Consider the following 21,561-nt stretch of genomic DNA (forward strand, 5'->3'; position numbering starts at 1 on the left):
GAAAGTGCGATGACGGTTGTCATGAGATTCATGCTAATTCTCAGGTTACTTATGTATGTGAATAAAATAAGTCAGAAGTATTAAGATTTTAAGTGGTGTATGTGCACTCCTCTTCCCCAATAAATAAATAAATGACCAAATAATTTTAGAATTCTATTTTTCAGGACTCCTATTGTAAAAGACTGCCTTATATCAGATAGATGTCAGATAGTCAAAGATATGATGGAGAACCACACTGAAATGTATGATTTAATAAATCATTAAGATAATAATACATGGAATTAAAGGTATATTTTTCATCAAATTGATATTAAAAAATAGAAAGGTGACAAATTAAAAAAGAATAATACCCCTATTAATTGAGATGTCTTCCTAAGAGAGGTGAAAATATGGTGAAGAGAAGCCCATCATTTCATTCATAAGATTCTGAAACACTGTGAACTGAGTCGACACTCTCCTGCGGAGTGTTGCCACCAGTGAATGACCCTCATGTTGGGCTCCACCTGCTGCAATTTGTTGTTGTGTTTAATTATTAACATCCTTGTTCTGGCTGCTCTGCTCTTATTTATGCCTCCGGTGACTCACCGTCTTCCTCCGCGACACATTTCGGCAGCACAGTCCCACGTTGCCGCTTGTCTTGTGTGTGAGTGTGGGCTGCTGCATCTGTACACAGTTAGTCAACAAACTTCTGTCACTGTGTGTAATGTTCTGTGGATGCAGTGTGAAGCTGGGCACTAGGGGAACAGTGCCTGGCAACATTCGTCTGCGCAGTTTATGTAGCGGAACATTTATGTTGGCTGTTGCTTTCACCAGAAAATGGATTGCAGGTGAAAGACGGAGGTGGAAACCAGTTGAAAATAATCAAATAAATCATAAAAGTAGAAAAATATTTCATTTATATTAGAGCAGAGTCGACACCCAGGAGCCACAGGGCAGAGCAAGCGTGTAATCGGGGCACTGAGGGCAGAACCCAATACAGATGGTATTTGCACAGAGTGATGAAGAGGATTTTCTGGGTTTACTGCAATCTGCAGTGCAGCGAACGGACAACAGCAGCGACGAGGAGACGGGAAATTGGAAAAGAGAAATTGGGGGTGACTGTGAACTGGAGAGGAGAGACAGAACATTCTGCAGACAGATTGGAGGCGAGAAGCAAATAAATAGAGATTGATTCCTTAAAAAAAAAAAAGATGCCGAGTCAACCCGGCGCAGCGTGTTCTGTCTGATGTCCTTTCATTTCAGCTGTTTTACTATCAACTTCAACTGCAGAACACTGTGGTGAAGGAGACGCTGGTCAGGCAAAATTAGCTGCTGTTTAAATCCTATCCAATTGTCAGTGAGAGACTCAGCTGGACGCTCAGTGGACGTCCTAATGGGCCAGGTGATGAACGGCGGGCAATAATGCATCTGCGCGCACATCAGTCACTTTTAAAAGAAGGAGCTGGCTGCGTTTTTACCTCTGGGACTTCAAGTGCTCTGCAGTCTAAAAGTGAAACTTTCAATTGTCACTGAGGGACTGTGTTGGAAATGATAAAAAGGACGAGCCTCAGAAGTAAATCTGCTTTGTAAGACATCGCACTTGAGATGGATGTTTTCCTCAAGTAGGTGGTTTAGAACCCGATTTCCCAAGTTCAGTCTGCTGAAGGGGGACAATGTGAGGCGGATGGAACCCAAGGGGTTTTAAATTTCACCCAGGCCGATTCCTTTTTTCCCCATGTGAGACAGAAGATCTCACATCTTGGCTTTTGGCTCGGCGTGGGATCTTCTCAAGATAATGGGTTTGGCTGAGGGAAGCCTGGAAAGCTTGTCTGCGGTGGCGTCACTGATGGGGCTTTCTTTAGGCGGGCTACTTTCATCAACTCCCCATTAGCTTCTGACCTCCCCCTCGCCTGCTCTCCATGGCCTCTCCTCACCTGCTCCACACTCTGTCAGTCATTGCGTCCTTAGATCCCAGACCTCTTCGCCTCACAACCTGTCGGCTTCCCACCACTGACCTTGGGTCCAGAGCTAGTTACCCGCCGTACTCCTGGGAAGCCCTTGTCTAGTGTTGGTACTTGGAGCTTGACTTTGTGGCCTCCCTTGTCCAGCACTATGAAACTCTCCTGTACAGGCCACATCCAACCCATGCCAGAATCAAAGATGGCCGCCAGCATCTCTGGTAAAGCCTGTGGTGTAAAGTTGAACGTCTTCCATGTCACAACCATCCATATCGTTTTGGCTTTTGTCCTTTTGAAATGTTCATTTGGGTGTCAGAGTTCAAACATGGGAGACTTTCTCTTGAGCGTAACCAGTTTGGCGAGCTGTTACCATGCGCGCTAAAGCCTCGCAGGCTAATGTTGACGGCGTACTCCGAGGCAGACTGTGTGCGAGAGCGAGCAGCGCTGCTTTCCAACGTTCCAGAGAATGCTCCGGAGACCTGTTGAGACGATTACATCCACTTTTCTCAGCTGGAACACGTAAAAGGAGACCAAAATAAAAGAGATACTGAAAAAGTGTTTTTCAATCGGGAACAAATATTTATTCTCTCTGCGGCCAGTTGGCGATTTGCTTAGGCTCTTGTTGTGTTTAGGTGTGCTGTGGCCAAGAAAGTCTCTTCATTCACTCTTTATCTGCCAGTTTCATTTGTAGTCTTGATCCAGCTGGTGCTGCGTGAAGGGCTGGGAAGTGTTGTAACAAAGTGCAGAGTAGATCTGTGAAGTCCAGGTCTTATATGGGCTGAAAGGGGGGAGTGTCCTGGCGTCTGGTTCAGGAGTGTAGGATGGACAAGAGTCACCTAGAGTCTTGGATCTGGGAGCTCAAAGATGTGTGTCCCCTGTGTTGACAACTAGGTGGCAGTAGAGAGTGAAGTAGTTTGGTTTGTTCTCTGCATTACTGGAATCAGTCAATTTGTGTTCAAATATTGATTCAAGAAAGCGTTGTGGTTGAAGGTTTTAGCATTATTGTAATGTATTTTTCAGTTATAATGGTGATTCATTTAGAATGTGATTTTGAAAGACACCTGTTGAGTCAGGATGGTGAGCTCCAGGATGGGAGGGTACCCCGGGGCAGACCCAGAACTGAACTGATATCAATATTACATCAGAAAAGCCAATTGTTCAGAGGAGAGAGTGGTCTGAGCCTCCTGGCCACCGCTAACCCCGCTGTCTGACGTCTTTTTGTGGGTGGGTTTTGGGCATTACAGCTTATAAACAAGCTGTATTCCACCGGTGAAACCTGAACCATCTGGACGTTATTTATCCACCACAGGAATCATCACTCGCTGCAGCGGTTTTGCTATAATGCACAGTTGATGCAGATCTGGGTGAAAGGCTGCGGACTATTTCCTCTATACTTCTATGATCTCAGTGACCTCCACTGAAAGCACAAAGCCCGAGTGCTGCACTTGTGCGACAGAGCGTGTCCCCCGTTGCTCTGGGTGTGTCTTCAGATCAGGGGCCAATGGGAGGTTGACTTGAATGGCAATGCGTCGAGACACACACACACACACACACACTCGGGGGAAGACGCACAGGCACAAAGATTAGCGGAGTAAGCTGCGTCGCTCTTCTGGGATAAATGCGGTCAGAGAGGGGAGGCAGTGAGCAAACAGCCGGAGAGCAGAGCCTGGAGGGAGGGAAGGCAGCTGCGCGGATGATGGCCTGTTCGTCCCAGCATGCTGCTGTTGACCGGCTACCACGTTGGATATGCATCAGCCCGGAACACAGAGGGAAGCAGAGCAGTGCAGGTACCGGCAGCGCATGTTCCCTTCAGGAGGAGAGAGTGGGCTCATGTTGAAGCTGAAGAGTTCAGTCATTTGTTATTCCTGGAGAGATGCTGCCTTCAAAAACAATCTGTCTCCAAGTTTAAGTTTCATTTGTTCCAAACAACCTACACACTTCAGACATGAAGTTTGTCTTTTCATGACTGAAAAAAGTCAAATAATATGGAGGATTTAAAAAAAGTTTTTTGGAAACACTGGATTGAGTTGCATGATTTTCTGAAATATAAATATGTAGTTATAACTTGTATGTAGTTATAACTTATAAATAGCTTCCATATGTAGTTGTAACTATATATGGAAATAAATTGGAATAAAATGGATTTATATTGTTTCCACATCAGGGAAAAGAAGGAAGTATGGACTTGAAACTTCTGGCTTCCCGATGTACAACATTCTCCTGCAGTGTGTTCACAGCAGTGCTTTGTAAAGACAAGCAAATTATCTTCAATATAGAGACTCTAATTCAAACATTTTTTATTTTTTGATCAGAAAAATGCATAATACGTCGCAAGAAAAATGAGTTTTGTACCATATATATATGTGTACAGTATGTTTATCACAGTGTGTTTACACTCCATACTTGTCATCGATTGTGTAAAAGGTACTTGCAGTTGTAATTGTTGGTTAGATCCTGCGCTAGCGGAGCAGCAGCTGCTCTTAGCACTTCAGAGACTCATTTTTCTCCACGATACACAAGCCCAGGTTTCATTCTTCTCCCGTGCGCTTTCAGTCCAGATGGTTGGGAGCTGATGGTTCCGTAATGAAGCCAGCGTCAATAGAGCATTTAACTGTGATGGTCCGTATTAATCCTGCACGTGTCCGGATGAAGGAGAAAAGCCATCGCTGTTGGAGTTATGAGACGCTAATTGGTGGGGTTAGTGCTGTTTGATCGCTAAATTGGAGCTAAGCTCGCTCTGTCATGGGAAGACAAAAGACGTATTTGCCATGGCAGTGCTGTAATGTGATCATGGCGACGTCCGGCACGTGTTTGTGGCGCGTCTGCCCACGGAGAAAGGTCCACACTAATATCCAATTGTGGATAAATACGGCTGCAAATTGAATTGTGTGACTAAGAAAACCTTTCCTTTAAAGGTTGTCGCCCTCTGGACGTAATCCTCTGACTCAGAACGCCTTCATTCAATTGTCGCTGCTGGCTTAACCCTAAATATTCCCCAGAGTGTCAATGAGTCACAACTGAAATTCATTTAACTTGATTTAAAATACAGTGTTCACACCAACATGAAGGTGTCCCCTTCCTGTTAGTCGTAAAACTGAAGGCTTCTTGTAAAATCATAGCCTAAGCATTGCTCTTCAGCTGGTCATAGACTCTGTGAACCTGAACCAGTCTGTTTGAAACCCTCAAAGCGATGCACCTAAGGGGCTGGATCTTTTCAGGTTTTTGAACCCGAGAAGAACTGAGCACCTTGAAGTTCGGATCACGTTCAGGTCTTAAGCCTTGAAGTCTTAACCCTTAAAGGTCTCTTCCCTGCCTCAGCCTTAGATGCTAGATGCTTCTGTGTGACCCACAACTGTGAAAGTTTTGCCGACCACCCTTTTTTTTTTAAATTCTGATGTCTTTTTCACTTGACTTCTTGGGCATAATTGCCCATTTCTTAAACATGCTCCTTGGTCCTCTAGTCTTAAGGAGACAAGGCTTGAAAGTCTGCATCTAAACCACTTTGCCCGGTTGGTGGTCTAAAATCTCATTGGTCAAACACAGCGTCAGACTTGTATTGGTGTAAATTTGAGGGAAAAAAAAATCTCTGCTCATTTAAAACAGATGGTTTGTTTAATCGAGCCGATCGTAGAAACCTGCCCAGATGGTCTGGAATACCTGGGTTTGTGTGTGATCTTGTCGTGGGTTCTAAATTTGGTGTGTGTTTTGCGAGGAGACAGATCCTCTGCTCTGCTGTCGGTGACGTCCCCTGCTTCACATCGTTGCCTCTGGAAATTTGGGGAGCAGCTGAGAGCAGTTTGCCAAGTCCCAGTGGGTTCGGTCGGCACACCTCGTCCTGCCGTCTCGGGGGAGTCCAGCTAGTATATCAATATATCTTTCCCTCGTGTTGCTCTCAGCCTGTTCGTGAGGTGAGGGGCTACATGCGGACCTTTGCTTGCATGAGGTGACCGGGAAAAAACGGAAATAGCTGTTTCTTGTCCCTCAAAATGAACTAAATACAGTGAAGAAATGCCTTCTGAATGCACTTCTAAAGAAGTGTGTTTATTATTTATATTGAGTGTTATAATGTAAAATAATTATACAATAAGTATGGCGTAATATGTCTTGTTAAGTCTTGGTGTTTCTCCCAGCCCACAAACTTTGCACGCCATAAAACTGAACGTTGTCTACATATTTCTTTGGATTTCAAACACTTTCCCATTTCTTTTATTTTCCCATCTGAAAGCGCGCCGTCCGTCCGCCAGCCGCCAGATAATGTTCAGGGTATATGAGCCAAGATTACATTTCCCCTGATGTGCTTTTCTGGGACTAAAATAGCCTGCTGTGCTGTGACAGGCCTCTGATAGGAAACACACCCAAGGAGAATGAGAAAGTTCTGGGTCACGGTGACATTAGGTCCGGAGGAAATACACCAGGAAGCCACACACCTTCCCAACGATTCCGCCCCACAAAACTCCACACATTTCCACGCCATTCGGAGGATCATGCTGTGTAATCTCCCCCGCCTCGATAGATGAACTGCTCCTGAACTTTGCTTTGGTAACGGGATTAATCTGTCCACATCTAAGCCGCTCCACATTATCTCAAGAACCTTTGCTAATCCATTGATGTCTGCCCGCATTTGCTTTAAGCCTCCCAAATGCCACACCTTATATTGTATTTAGGGTTTCTCCTTGAACACTTTTTGTGATTTTTCTTTTTTTCCTGCTGCCCTTGTAGTATCTCCAAGCGTCCATGTGACAGGCCACGCATCAGCAAAGTCATGCATTATTTAGCTAATGGTCAAGGGGCAGATGCTGGAGTGCTCGGATGAAGCCCAGCGTCCCTGCGGAGGCTCTCCGCCCCTCTGCACAGTAAATTCACCAATTCCATCTTCAGAAGAAGGTCAGGGAAGTTCCCCTCCGCTGGTCAGGGAGCTCATTGAGCTTCCTCAAGGATCGTCCCGAAAGTGCCGCGATCTTCTCCACTGTTTGAGCCTCTCCGGCTTGTTTGTTTCCACACACGTTACAAGATCAGCCGCTGCATTATTTACTAGTCTGAAGAAGCTTCCTCCATGGCAAGTCTTCCTGTTGCGCCTTAAAACCCGATTATTATTCCAAGACAATCAATAGCAGCAGACCATAATGTAGTCAGCCATCTGTGGCGGAAAACACACTGGCCGCATCAAACATTAAAGCACTTTCAGTAAAGGCAAGCATCGACATCTTCAATTAATGAGTGTTGGTTTTAATCTGAGCCGGCCACTTATTGATCCTCATATTAGCCTTGAATGTGTTATAGATTTGAGTGTACTACTCCGCAAATAAAGGTCTTTCGGCAGCTAAAAAGTTTTTTCTATCCTTGGTCTTGACTTTGAAAAGCAGCTTAAGCCGACTGATGCCACTTTGATAACAGCAGTCAAATAAGTCCACAGTGGGACTGGTTAGTTTTTTAACTGTATTTTGTCCGCTCAAAAATGGAATGATGCTTCTTCTACTGACTTGGTTCCAATGGGGCACCCTATGAAATAGCCACAGTTGAAGCACAATCTTACCTCGGAAGTCGGAGCAAGGAGTTATGTCACAACGTTGGCAACGTCCAACGTCTTTCTTGGCAAGAAGGCTCCGCTCAAATGTCCCCTGAGCGGATATAAGCAGCTTCTTAATAAATACGTGCTAGAAAACCCACCAGATGAATGTCGCACACTGCGTTTCTTCCTGCGTATTTCATTGATTCAAAACTTCTACTTCCTGTTGACGCGAAGGGAAACCATCTTGGATTTGTACTCAGGGTGGTGAGGATTTGCCGTCCTTTCGACATGTCTGTACGGGTTTTTCCGCATTACAGTTTTACATACTGTAGTTTGAGCAACATTGGGTGCTTACAAGAGTTAGCTCGCTCTACTTCTGTCTTGTTGTGACCTTGCTGTAACAAGCTTATGACAGCGTCCAAGGTGTCAAATCGCGACTTTTTTCAAGTGTACTTTTGCGTTGTATGTTGACGACAAGTCAGCCCTCAATGGTATACAGTGTATAGCACCTGTTGTGACTGACTCAAGACAGTGTATAGGGTGAAAGGAGAGTCATCCCATGGCCAACCCTAAGCCCAACCTTCGTCTTTGTTTTTTTTTCAATTGAAATTCAGCGCGGAAGGCAGACTTTGGTGTCAACATAGAACGCAAAATTCACTTGGAAATAGTTGCCATGTGACACCGAGGGGATGAGAATGTGTTGCTGATGAAGCATCACCTTGATCATTCAGGTTCCCCCTTTGCCCTCTTCAGTAGCATTCATGTCCTTGGCGATTAAATACTGACAAGTAAAGTAGCTTCCATTGCTGTTGTGCTTTTACAGGCGCTCCAGCGGGAGAGTCTGGTCAGGGCACTTCCACTCGCGGTGCTGGTAGTTTCTGAAACAGGGTGATGTGTGCGCTGGAGCCGCTGCGCCAGACCATGTTGTTACATCCCCTCCATTAAACCGAATGACGCGGTGGTGTCGGTCCAACTTTTCACCAGCTGCGTCTGCTAATATCACCGCTAATGTGCTCATTTCCAGCACGGCTGCTCGTGCGCCGGTCGGACACGTCTGTTCATTGTGTCGAACCATCCAAAGATAATTGATAGCATGCGAGAGAGTGTTAATTAGTCCACTGGAAGGGAGGCGTCTCCGACTCCACAGCCTCTCTTTGTGTCCTGCCCCTTTCCTTGTACAAAGCGCTGTTGACGCGTAGGGCCGAATGCTCCGCTCTGCTGTTTATATCTAAACTCATGAAGCACTCTTGGGCTGGTGCTAATGAGGCAGTGATTTGTTTAACGTAATGAACCAGTGGTTCATGCCACCCGCTTCCCCTGGCACGACGACAAGCCCTATTACGAAAAGGGCACGTTGGAATCACATTAGAGCATCCCCAAAACACACACCCTCCCTTTGTCCTTACCCTCCCTCCTCTTTCATATCCAGGAATGGATCATCAGCTCCCTGCTGCCAATGTTCCCGCCAAGCATTAATGATGCCATTCAATGTGTTGCTCCAGTGCCGCTGTCAGTCTTGACAGTCACCGAGTCCCTGCAGTGACACGCGGAAATATGTTCGACACAGGCGCGTTCTTGCCGACTGCCAGTTCAGTATATAAAAAGCAGCCATTTGTAAAAGATAAGTGGTTGCTGAGGCTGTTACCAAGCCAAACATTTCCTAAGTGCTGTTTGTCCGTTTTCATGTCTTCTTCAGTTGTTTCATGACTGTGTAGATGAAAGACTGGCAGGTGCTGTCGCCGTGTTTCAAGGCTCCTTTAATGACTGATAACACTATCGTCTGAAGTTCCCTCATGAGTTTTAGGAACGTGGTTATCTCGGAGGAGCACAGGCTGAGCTGCCAATCTGCAAATCCCTTCAGAACATCCTATCAGATGCCAGTCTCCCCGAGATAAAAGACACCACCTGATGAATCCAGAGAGATGAACAGCACTTTTAGATGGCTGCGGTTTTAATTGGAACACACTTAAGATGGTGAATGTTTGTGCTTCAGTTTGTGATGCATGTAACAACCATCTTTTCCCCAAGAGCCTATGAGGTTCAGCAGTCTCCCGCAAGTCCTCTTCTTCTAGCTTAGCCACCATGAGACCTGGACCCCTAGTTTGGTCTCCTAAATGCTGCTTCATGTGAGAAACGATGGGCCACATCTGGATCCAGATCTGAAATGACTGTGGGCCAGCAATAGCAAAAATGCAGCAGCAAAATCATGCTCATATACGGCCCAGTTCCGGTACTGATCGAGGCCACATCCGGCCCAGATCCGGACGAAATATCATAGCCAGATTCCAAATGGCAACTGTCTCCGTGCTGGCTATCCGTCTGGCGTGTCCTTCCCAGATTTGTTATGGAGACAGTTAGCGCATCTGATTCCTATGTGTAGATCCGGCTGCCAACTGGCATATCTCTCTGTTAGCTACGCAACTGAATCCATCGCCACTTTGCAATAAGATCTACTATCTGATATTTTCATTTGCCTTTTGAATTCTAAATTCTGAAAAAATTGAATAGACAATTAGTACACCGATGATGTCTTTTTCATTTATGTACCTTCATTTTGTTATGCATATTTGTCTCTAGTTTAAACCCTTGAAGTGGCCCCAAAGATCTCAAAGTTTTTCCAGTGTTCTCAGCACAACTTTTCAGTCATTGTTTAGCTTGTGCTGCGTCATTATGCAGGGTTCATCCCAGGAATTTTCCCCCTGTGTAGATGGGTGCGTTGTACACCCTTCACTGTCCTCCTTAACAGTTCACCGAAAAAGGCGTGGTCACACTATACTGACAGCGAGGGAGCGCTGACTGTATTTTGTGATTGTATGATCATTGAAACAGCTGAAAACTCCCTGCGTAGGACGCTAAAATCAGGGTAGAACCCTGATCCAGAGTTTCATACTTCATCTTTAACTGCTGACAGACCTCCGAGCTGAGGCCTTCCTTCCTTCAGATCTACATTTTCTGCTGAATTATGATACAGATTCCCAGATTACCTCAAAATATTCAGCTCAAACTGCACAACCTTGGCTCCAAAAGTTGTTGCTGTAGTGTTTCATCTGACCCTGGGCGCGAGGTGTTATTGCATGTTGCACAGATTAGTCAGGTCAGAAGCTAAAGGCTGCTTCTATCAGATTACTGCGGTGCAAATTTGGCTGTTACTGGCAGGGATTTGAATTCCCCAATTAATATGTCAGTTCTGGCAGGCGGCTGATGGCAAGATTGGCAGAATTTAAATGATATCTGCTGGTTTGAGAGAACACAGCGAGCGCAGATCATCAAACCAGCTGGCAGTTTAACACCTCACCTCCTCCCCAACTCCACCCATGAAGAACGTGACCAGAATGTGGCACATTTCAGTTCAAAAGACAATAAATAAATAAAGATGGAGCCGACATGAAGGCTGATGCTAAATTGCTAAGAGACTTTTCCAAAATGTGTGTACATTTGAGAATCAAAAACTTCAAACAACACATTAAAATGGAATATTTCCTGTCCAAAGTGGTTCTTTTACTTAAGTATTGATGGTTGAATGAATTAATCCTCAGTTTCAAACAGTCAAATGGAGCCTGGAATGGCCACGATAAAGAGACAATGAGCATTTCTGACGCAATAAAACTGCCTGGATTACAAGCGAGCGAGATAATCTCCGGTAATCTGAGCCCATTGATGGAAGACTTTTCCGTTTTAGCGGTTTACAATCTCGTATAAGAGACGAGGATGACTTCAGAATGTCAGAATGCAGGTCAGCGATTATTCCGCCACGTGCTTTTGTCTGACTCAGAACGCACTTTTGGGTAGAAGTATGGAAGTGATGTATCCTCCCAGAAAGAGCCAGCAAACTTCAAAAACACGTCTGAAAACAGAGGCGGACGTTGGTCCTGTGAATAGATCTGTTTCACGTTCTCTAAAATCTTCTTTGGCTTGTCACTGGACAAGACAGTATTGGGACATTTTTGGAAGCTCTTGGGAGCCAAGATTTTTTTTTCTTTTTTTCTTTTTTTTTTTTGACACATCTGAATCATTTTCTGGTTAATTGTCCTCAGATGAACTCCTTGGTGTTGGGGGGAGGGGGATTAAATGAGCAGCCGAGTCACTGAAGCAAGACGCCTCCAAAATGTGTTGGTCACTGTTTCCAAACAAACGGAGGCAAAATGATGCACGGCCTGGAAGCCAGCTGAGTCATGCCCTCTCTGTAGTGCGGCTCCCCCCGGGACGCCAACTGTCCCTTACAGCTGAGGACCGAATCAATGTCCATGACTGGGATCGCAGATGGGTCGCCGCCACTCTCACAGCTGCTATATTGAAAGCTATTATCACACAAAGCAGTCTCACACAACTCCTGGCGAAACTCCTTCCACTTTCTACTACTGCAATTGCTCCGAATCCTTTTGGAAGCTATCGAATGAATCCAGGATCTAAAGTTCGGCTGAGTTCTGTTGACTCAAAGCGAGAATAGTTTTATCCGAACTATCACCATTCATTACCTTTTAGACTGCAGGCAAGAGGTTTGTTTGGCAGTGTGTGTGGGTGCATAATGGATCCCATAAATCTTTATCTTCCAAACTCCTGGCCGTGCTGAATGCATAATTTCAGCCTTTTTTCCTCAGCCCGCGAGTCAATACGGAGTGTAGCACTTGGGAGTGTTTGACCCTGTAACTTTAAAAAGTCACATGTTTATATGCAAGATTTGGTCGCTGCCATGGCTGTGTTTGCTAATCCATGCGTTTCTCTTGTCTCTCTAGCTATTCCAGATGTAAACAAAGACTGAAAATGGTGGCCAGGCGACACCACGTGCTCGGCTACAGTTGGCATAACTTGCTCCGGCTGTCACTTGATATCTGAAATTGCGCAGTTTCAGAGTGATTCTGTCCCACATCTACTTCAGCAGATTCCCATTGGTTTCAATATTGAGCATATATAATCTAGTATACACGTAAATGCAAGTACAATTTTTATAAGTTTGCTCACATCATGTTGACCCTCCGGTGACGTCACCACACGGAGACAAAGGTATTTTGTGAAACTGGCTTCAACAAGGTCTGTATTAACACAAATACAAACTGCAAAGCATGAAATTGAAGCAAAAGCACGTGAAGTGCTCAAATGTTTTGATGGTCTTTCGTAAATCTAAAGGAAAAACTACAGAGACGGGAAAAGGTACTGAACTGAAACGATCGTTTTGGGCGTTTTGTGTCGGACGGAAACACCCCAGCTACGTTGGAACCCTTTTTCATATTTGTGTGTAAGATTTCACTCAGTCCTCAACCTTCATTTTCATTTATTCCTTTTTATAAATGTTGCTGTTCAATGTAGCATTGTCACAAAGCTGAAATGGAGAACTTGATGTCAATACCCTAGAAGATATTTCATTCCATTTTCATCTCCATTTTCCACAAATATGAAAAAAAATGAACATAAAAACAAAACCAGTGAAAATGAACTACATAAAATCATGAAATAATCATGAAATGAAAGGAACAAAAATCACATTTTCTTTTGCATTCTGACTTCCATGTGCAGTTTTTATGAGCGCAACATTAGCAGCACTAACCGGCCACATTCCCACACACACACACACATATTTGGATTTCCATTCAAACATATTTCTATTTCAGACCTGAGATATCTCCGTGCGAAGCCATCGGCTCTCGCCCGCCCCGGCGGCTCCCAAATGAAAACCAAACAAGAGAAAGTAATTCCAAGAATCCCGTCTGATCAGGAGAACAATTTCTCTGTTGAAAGACAAATAGATGATTTCCAGCAAATGTAATGTGTAGCTACAGAGGAATTACAAATCAATATGGCTCCGGTTGTGGATGAGGAGAGTAAACAAGATGGCTCCGGCGCGCCGGGTCTCACACTGTGATTAATATGAGGGTTGATGCGAGACTGTCAACATGAAGACTTGACTTAGCGACGTCAGGGGAGGGACTGCTGAGCAGTTCCTGCTCTGACCTGTGTGTCTCAAGGTCAAGTTGACCTCCTGACCCTGGAGAGATGGCAGGTTAAAACTACATTGTCACACCTGGGCGAGTGCCAAGTGCTTTATGCCACAGAGATACATCGATCAACCCCGGACACGAGCTCTTTCAGGCACGGTGCTGAGCCTTAAGAGGTGAGGATGAGGGAAACATGGTGTTTACATTCCGCCTTTGTGACTAAATGTGACTCCCATTTTCCTCAGACTGGGGCGTCACTCGAGTTGGCAGCTGGTTCTAGCAGGGCTGGACTGTAGCAGCCACTCATGGTCCATCCAGAAGTTTGGTGCGATCTAAAACAATGCATGTGATGAATTGACTCTCATTTTGACTCCCGTAATCCCCTCCCTCTCAGTTTCCTTAGGGTCTGATGTTTAGTTTAGACATCCATCTCAATCTTTCCGCCAGACTTGGATGATATAATCCCCTGGAAATCCCTTGGTAGGGTTTAATTCTCCGTATCTCTGGCTTGAGTTTCCCCCTGACTTGCCTCCATTTGGAGCAGAAGATGACAGGATTGTTCACTGAGAGTGAGGAAGTCTTGACCTCCACTCGTCTCCATCTATCATCCCGGAGAAGGGCCTTTCGTGACTTGGCACCCCCGCCGTTCGTCGCGCTCTGATAAGTGATGGACCGGTGTGGCGACGGTCACCACGGAAGCCTGGCACTGAAGTCACAGATGCCAACTCAGTGGTCACCTTCTGGTTCATGGCTGGTGGCACCCGTGAGGTGCAGGGAATATCAAACCATTGTCTGTTCATTTTATTTATATACATTTAGCTGACACTATTTATGTAACACCAATCAAAAGAGACATGAACTGTTAGAACGTGAAGCACCATAATACTCAGTTAAACTTGAGGTCTGTGGGCCACATACAGCCCGGAATATATGTGTATCTGGCCAGCGATGCTATCTGTTTATTTTCAGCACAGAAATATTTGTAGTATTTTTTTGTTTGATATCTTGCACCCCTTACTTCGGAAGGTCGTTTTGAAGCTTGTTAATTCAGCACAATAAATACTTCAAAACAATCATAAATGTGAAAATGATGAATTACAAAATGTATAAATATATATATATATATATTAAAATGTATTTATTGCCAGTGTTTTTATGTTCTTTTGAACAAATTCTGACAATAAAAAGTAATTATTTGGGAGGATGTTCTACTATATTTAATGATAAAAATTTTGGAGAATTTGTTTTTTCTTCGAAATAGCAGATATTTTCCTTGAAAAGTTGTATTGCAAAAAATGTTTTGGACTTTTTAAATTTTATGAATTTGTCTCTCTGTCTACACGGGTAAATCGGAATTACCTGAACAATAACAAATCCCTCAGACTCTCTTGGGTTTATTTTATTTATTTTCTTTTTGTTTACAAAGGTAAACATAGTGAGGACAGTGTTTAACCAAACCATCCTGAAGTGGAATTATATTTACTTACCTATAAACCTATTTTTACTTATTAAAGTTATTGGGAATTTGTTTCTGTTTTGCAGGGATTTAAGTACCAACTTGGTGACATAATATGAATCAAATGAAACATTCATAAACCTCCATTCACAGATGAGAACATTTGGGGGTTTTTAGCCAAGAATCAATGCAGTTAGCTGCTGACATGCTTCCCTCCCTCTTCTAAACTGTCATTGTTACATTTCACGCGCGTCTCCTTGAGTCACTGGAATGTGTTGTGATCGCCGGCTTTTAGCTCTCAAAAACACAATGAATCATCTGGACGCACCTTTGGAGCCCAACAGCTCCGGCGTTAAGCCCTTCAGACTGTCTCCCCTCCGACTTCCATCCTGCCCGTCTCTCTTCCTAATAACTTGTCAGCTGGCACCGGCACAGGCAATTATCATCTGGGCCGGCCGGCCGAGCGACTTTTTGCAGATGCACTCTGGCTCTCTTTTTAAGTCCATAAATCTTGAAAGTTGTAATCTCTCAAACGATTCCAGAAATAGCCGCATTATTTGAATAAACCCGGCTGTCATCGGAAGCCTTGCTGTTGTTGAGTGCGTGTGCTTGTGCCACACACTCTTTACGGTTCAGCCGGTTGGGGCTACAAACCAGCTTAGCCAGGAGTCAAAAGTGTGTCGACCATGAGCCGAAGGAAGGAAAACAGTGATGTGATAAAGTTAGCCCTAGGAAGGGGTCAAACAAGGCCATGTTTTTTTGTTTACAGTGAGGACAGTGTGGTTTGTTTTGCAGTGAAGCACGGAGCGTGCAGGAAGCAAGGGGACTAGGGGAAGCTGCTGCTGCATTCACATTCATGCTCTTACTGTGTCAGAAAGGTTCAACTCTACTCCGCTCATATCATCCCTCACTTTTACCATTGGCGGAGCTGCATCTTTTCCCAGCAGACGTAAGCAAACAAAGAGGTGCCGTGGGATGCAGTGGCTCAAAAGCTCAGCGTAAAGAAGAAAGAATTTCAGGGACAAACATGCTGGACCAACTACAGTGGGAGTAATGACGCTTGGCATCACGGCTCTTGCTGTCTCAATGGATGGATGGATGGATGGATGGATGGAGGGAACATGATTCAAGAGGATCAGAACAGTTCCTATTGCTTCTATGAACAAAGTCTCAACAATGTGGAGGTCACGTTTCCCCTCGGGTGCCGGGCGTATTTGGGTCGACCAATTAGAGAACAGGTGTATCGCCTGAAGAGGAAGGTGTGACCTTCACCAGGGTCAAGGTGGAAGTGGATCCAGTGTTTGTTCTCATTTTGGATGTATTTGAGTGCGAAAGGCGGAGTTATTTATGATGCTGTGTAGAATGTAACACAGGACATGATCCATGTGGTTTTGTTGTCGCAGTATTGAACCCAGCTTGTGTCTTGTCATGAATAGCCATCGTGTCGTGATGAAACCTGTGTGGTTCATCACTTTTCTGGTGAAAATATAGTATACAGAGAGCTTCAATGATGCCATGAACCCCTGTGAAAGGGAAACAAGCATCATGTGATGATTGGATGAATCAGAGGTCATCTATATTCCAAGTGCAACTTCTTCTCTGCGGCAGCGACAGTGGCACTTAAAAACTCTCCACATGACTTTGCCTAGCAACACAAGTATCAACAGCTTACATCACCAAGCTTGTCGAGAAACTCCCTCCAGCACAGACTTATTTAAACACACTCCCTTCTGTTCCTCTGTAAACCAGATAACTGTGGAAGAAATGGTTCGAAAGCTTCTGTCTGTTATGTGTGTTGAGTGTGATCACTCCGACTCTGGTGACTTCAGAGTGTTCTGTCTTTCCTCTCAGAGGTTTGAGTCGACTCTAAACGGGCTGATAAATAAGGCAGTGCCTCTTCTCCTTGGAATCATCATACGACACTACGGCGCTCCTCAGGGTTCACCTGTCGTCCCTCTTCTTTTTCCCTCCGCCTGCTCCCATTCACAATCTTCTTGTTCTTCTTCCAGTATTCCACAACAGAGGTGGCCTCGGCAAGTCTCCCTTACCTCATCTTTAAACCTCATTATTCCTGCTATCTCCATCTCCAAAATATTCCGTGCAGCATTTAATTTAGTAAATCTTTTTTTAGACATTCCTTTCATAACTTCCGTAAGGTCACCCTGAGTGAGAAGATACAAAAAGACTTCAATGTTCTTTAAAGTTCTGTGAAAAACAGGCTGCACTTATTGCCGTGGTCAGCGCGCATCGATCCCTTCTCTGCTGAGGCTCAGATGTTTTCACGCACCGACTGCTGGTCGTCCCAGGCTGCTGCCCCCTGCTGAGATTCCTCCCGAAAGCAGAGCGACCCCCTGCCACCACCCTCCATCCTCTATTAGCTAATCGATTGCGCTTTAAGGCAGCGCCACCGCCTCAGTGGAGCTTTGGAGGCACATTTGTTGGCCCTCTGGAGCCCAGCAGGTGTGCCGACACCCCACCCGCTTTCTTCATATGACTTAAGTTTGATTCATTAACTGTGAGTTTTCAAGTTGCAGAATAAATCTTTAATTTGGGAACAGCTTGAGGGTAAACTGCGCTGCTCAACACTTTTGGAGTTCGGCTGTCAGACTCTTTTGTTCAAGTCAGTCTCCTAGTAACAAACCATCCACCATCGTTCTGTCCTCAGACAGAGCCGCAGCGACATCATTAAACGCGTGAGTCATCCGCGCAGCGCCGACTTGCACGGCAAACATTTCATCCACGTATGAAAATCTCACCAGCGCTGCCGACAGATCCATCAGCACCTCCCGGGAACAAAAGCTGCACGGTCGAAGTTGGTGCTCGGTGAAATAAACCAACAGCAAAGTCCACGGGCGGATCATTCAGAAAAAAGAAGTGGTTGTGCGCACAAAAAAAAAAAAAGATTTTAGCAACTCAACAAGCAGCTCATTAAAACTGTGGTTTACACTTTATTACTCAGCTGTTAGCTCTGTGTCTCCTCGGTGGCAGGCGATCCAAGATCTGGGAATCCATCCAGCGCTCCGGCTCTTGCCAGGAAGCAACGTTACAGTGTCCCTTAATTGTGCTCCCTGGCTGTTATTGAATGTCACAATCCTAATTAATAAAGCAAAAACAAGACGTACCGCCAAAATCCACGAGGATCCGTCCAATATTTACCATTTAAAAACGGTTACAGAGATGACTGAATTACTCCAAAGTACAAGCCTCTACTTTGAGGTGTGTGTCAGCTGTCTATGTTCTCGGTTTCACTGTTGCTGTGATGCTGAGACAACGCACTGTTTTTCCTCACAGAGATTCATTTTTCGATGAAAATATTAAATTGATCTTGAGATACATTCAAAACTATTTGAATACTTTATACATGTTGACTTCACCTTTCAAGTCAGTCTCTCTTCCATTTGCTTTCTTTTCTATTTTTGTGTGTTTATCCAGCTCTCAGTTTTCAGTGATAATAACGCATTAATTACAGTTATTAATTCACATTTCAAAATTATGGCAAAATTAATCTTTAAAAAGTTTTCGTCCCAGGAATTCACATAAATTTCATCTTAAAAAAACCCCCAAAAAACTATAATAATAAATTGAGAAAAGATCAAAGTAAAACATTATTTTGTAGGTTTTATTCTCCAGTATTTCTTCTCATACTTTTATTTAAAGCATATTTTGATAAATCTATTCCCTAATCCATACAATTAAATCTACAAAGATAACTGGTCCTTTTTAGAAAACGTTTTGAGAATAAACTGAGCGAACGTGTTCCTGCCATTTTATTATGTTTCTTTCAGGATTCTCCTGAGAGAAACACACCAAAAAAACACAATAGCCACAACCACTTCCATGATTCATGATGTGCTTCCCGCTTGTTTCAATGTTTCCACTTCATTTTAAACAGAGGTCATTATACTGGATGAATAGCGGCTCACATTAAAGCGATCTTTTACATGTAGCGGAAACCCTGTTTGCCCTTTTTTTCAGCTCCCTGTATTTGTTACGCAGCAGCACGTGGACTCACTTTCCACTGTAGCTTTCTCTGCCTGTCTTCCAAACTTTTGAACCATCAATGAGAGGCAGCTCACTTCAGCTATCAGAATCAGCTGGAGGAGTGTCAGCGGAGTGAAACCGTTTCACTGGAGATGGCAGCGTGACTGAAGTTTCTGTCGCAATAACTTTAAAACCTCAGCTTTTTGATGTCTTAATTGTCAGCTTCTGCTCTCTGCATTGTTTTGTGTGTGGCGTGTAGAGGTGCAGGGGATCCAAACGCTAATAATCCACCGACTTAAGTAGCCAAATAAGGAATCCAGAAAGGTGTCAGCAGATGAAGAACACAAATGATCCAAAATGGGAACAGAACGCAGGAGGTTGGGAATGACTGGAGACACGTGCGTCAGCGGTAGTAAACCAAAAAAGAAAAAAGAAAAAGTCCAGGAAACATGAGTATTTGCCGGAATACCAGGTCAGACGACAAGGTCACTTGGTGTTGCATTCATGGAAGCTCTGACTTGCGATTGCAAATGGCCTCCAGGCGTTCGGGCCGGCCTGCGAAACGTAAAGCACAAGAAAACCAGGAGCAGGAAACAGGAAGTGGGAGGTAAAAATAAAACAATCTGAAAACCGACAGTGAACCCACTAATCCATTTCACCCCTTCATCCTTGTTCAGAACAGCGAACAAGTCACATGCTTGAAGTTGTGCACGTCCGTCTCCAAGTTGCCTCCAAAACACTCCTGTTCCCCGGCTTGGATGAAGTGCCTGGGCTCATTTTCTCCATCTCCTCACACCTCCAGCCTACACGCTTCCCCTTGATGGTGTGCCTCGCACAGCCCTTCATCACAATAGAAGCTGACAATGAGTCACTTCTGGGCTGCGATTGGCTGGCGTGGGCGCCAACCCCGATCCATTAGTTCAATTCATCTCTGTGATATTTATGGCCCGTCTTGAACGGAGGTTAGTGCGAGGAAGGGTGAGAAGATCTGGTGATGCATGCAGGTTGTCTCACCCTCACAGTGTGGAACTTAAGACACGTGGCAGATGTGGGGATGGAGCGACGGCGCCTATCTGCCGACGACAGACCGCCGTGAGGAGCGCATTCAATCCTTAATCACCTCCACTACTCATTACGACCTTCTTTTCTTCCAGCCGTCACTTCCCTTCCTGCTCGCTGCCAGCAGATAAAATATGGCAGGCTGTGAGGAGAGAGCGACTTTGGGGGAAACCTATTAAAGAGTGACAGAGAAAGTGGCAGGGAGTCAGTCCGCTGAGGAGGAAGAGAGGGGTGACGGTGACACCTGATCTTTCAACCACTGATCCTTCCTCATGTATGTAAACGTAGTTTTGAAGTGCACTCAGTTCAGTCATAAATGCCCCAACGATGATCCATAAATCTCGCCAAAGCTCTGAGACTTGAGTTTGAGGACATTACAGGGTTGGATTTTACGACTCCGCCCATTACCCTGCGTATTCATGAGCACAGACGTGCTAATGTGTGTGTTAACTGAGAGTCAATGAAGCTGCGGTTGGTAGTAATGTGCAGTAGGGAGCGAGGCCTGACTGGGAGAGTAATGACGGAAACATGAGGACTCGCTCCATCCGACCCAAGTGAGGGGAGAAATTGTTTTTATTTCCTGATTTACGCTCATATTTTCACATTATTTCTGACATCTACATTGAGCTTCTGCACCTTGTCTTGCATGTCAATAGGAACAATTCAGAGTTCAAGTATTCACTTCGTGTTTGGAGCAGAAATATTGTGTTTGTGACATATTAGGTTACATACTTTTAGAAAGTACTTTCCTTTGTTCTTCAGAATTGTTGTCCAGTTCCCACCAAATCCTCATGGGGTCACGGGAGGTGAAGTCCTTCCCAGCGACTTAGAGCACTAAATCACCTTGTGGGAGGAAACTTGAGTGCCAAGGTTTGCCTTCAGAAGCTGAGTTTGTCTCCAACTCGTGGTGAGGCTGCGGGCCGAGCGTGTATCGTCAGAATAAACACCTCTCATTATCCCTTTATGTTTCCCATCTCCTGCGCTCCATCCATCTCACTCAGGGAGGCAATCATGAAGTGAGATTAAAAATCCAAAATCAATAAGAGACACCTGAAGAAAAATAATCTGTCGTTGAAGCCGCATTGACTGACGCGTGCGTCCTTGATAGCGCCATCTGGCTGAATGATGTCTGAATCACTGCAACTACTGAAGACCAAAATCTGCCACGTGAAAGGACCAAATGTGAATTCCAAGCGCTGTTGCTTTCTTTGTGTTCATTCCGAAGCAGTTCTACCCTTACGTTTATGGAGAGAATCATTTCAACGTCCCTCCGCTTTTCTTCCTACTGTGTTTATCGTGTGCAACAGTTGACAGAAATGAACATGAATGAGGATTTAAAAGTCAAACAATGGGGTGCTTTGGTTGTCTGCATGCTTTGGGCTGCTTGTCTCACTGCCTGCATCATTGCTTCCCCGGGTTTGTGTGTGTTCTGGAGGACGCGTGTTTATTTCCTTCTTTACTGAAGATTCCATGGGACATGAGAAATGTCCCTGTGGAGCTACTGTAGCGTTTGTTCTCCAATGTTGTTTGAGATGTTCTATGCTGTTCTAGAAAAAACTGCTTTTCCCCTCTAACTGTAGAACTGCGCCGATAATTACTTTTACCACCTAAACATTGAAATGAATGACTTTTATTTTTGTGAATTACATATTTTATATTATTTTCTAATAAGTACAGACAACACTAATG

At 44.6% G+C, this 21,561-nt stretch overlaps 1 protein-coding gene across 5 annotated transcripts in view; it reads left to right on the top strand.

Annotated features, from left to right (window-relative positions):
• kazna (kazrin, periplakin interacting protein a) overlaps window positions 1-21,561 on the top strand; it is a 102,567-nt gene that overhangs the window by 49,352 nt on the left and 31,654 nt on the right. The window contains exon 1 of one of the 5 annotated variants that reach the window (XM_053850593.1): window positions 2,870-3,724. The exons of the other annotated variants lie outside the window; for them this stretch is intronic. Coding sequence (XP_053706568.1) covers window positions 3,556-3,724 — 169 coding nt within the window. The 5' untranslated portion in view covers window positions 2,870-3,555. Of the gene's footprint in view, window positions 1-2,869; window positions 3,725-21,561 lie in introns of those variants that run through there. 5 annotated transcript variants of the gene reach the window in all.

This window comes from Synchiropus splendidus, chromosome 18 (genome assembly GCF_027744825.2).
Source record: "Synchiropus splendidus isolate RoL2022-P1 chromosome 18, RoL_Sspl_1.0, whole genome shotgun sequence".
In the NCBI taxonomy this organism is placed as follows: domain Eukaryota; kingdom Metazoa; phylum Chordata; class Actinopteri; order Syngnathiformes; family Callionymidae; genus Synchiropus; species Synchiropus splendidus.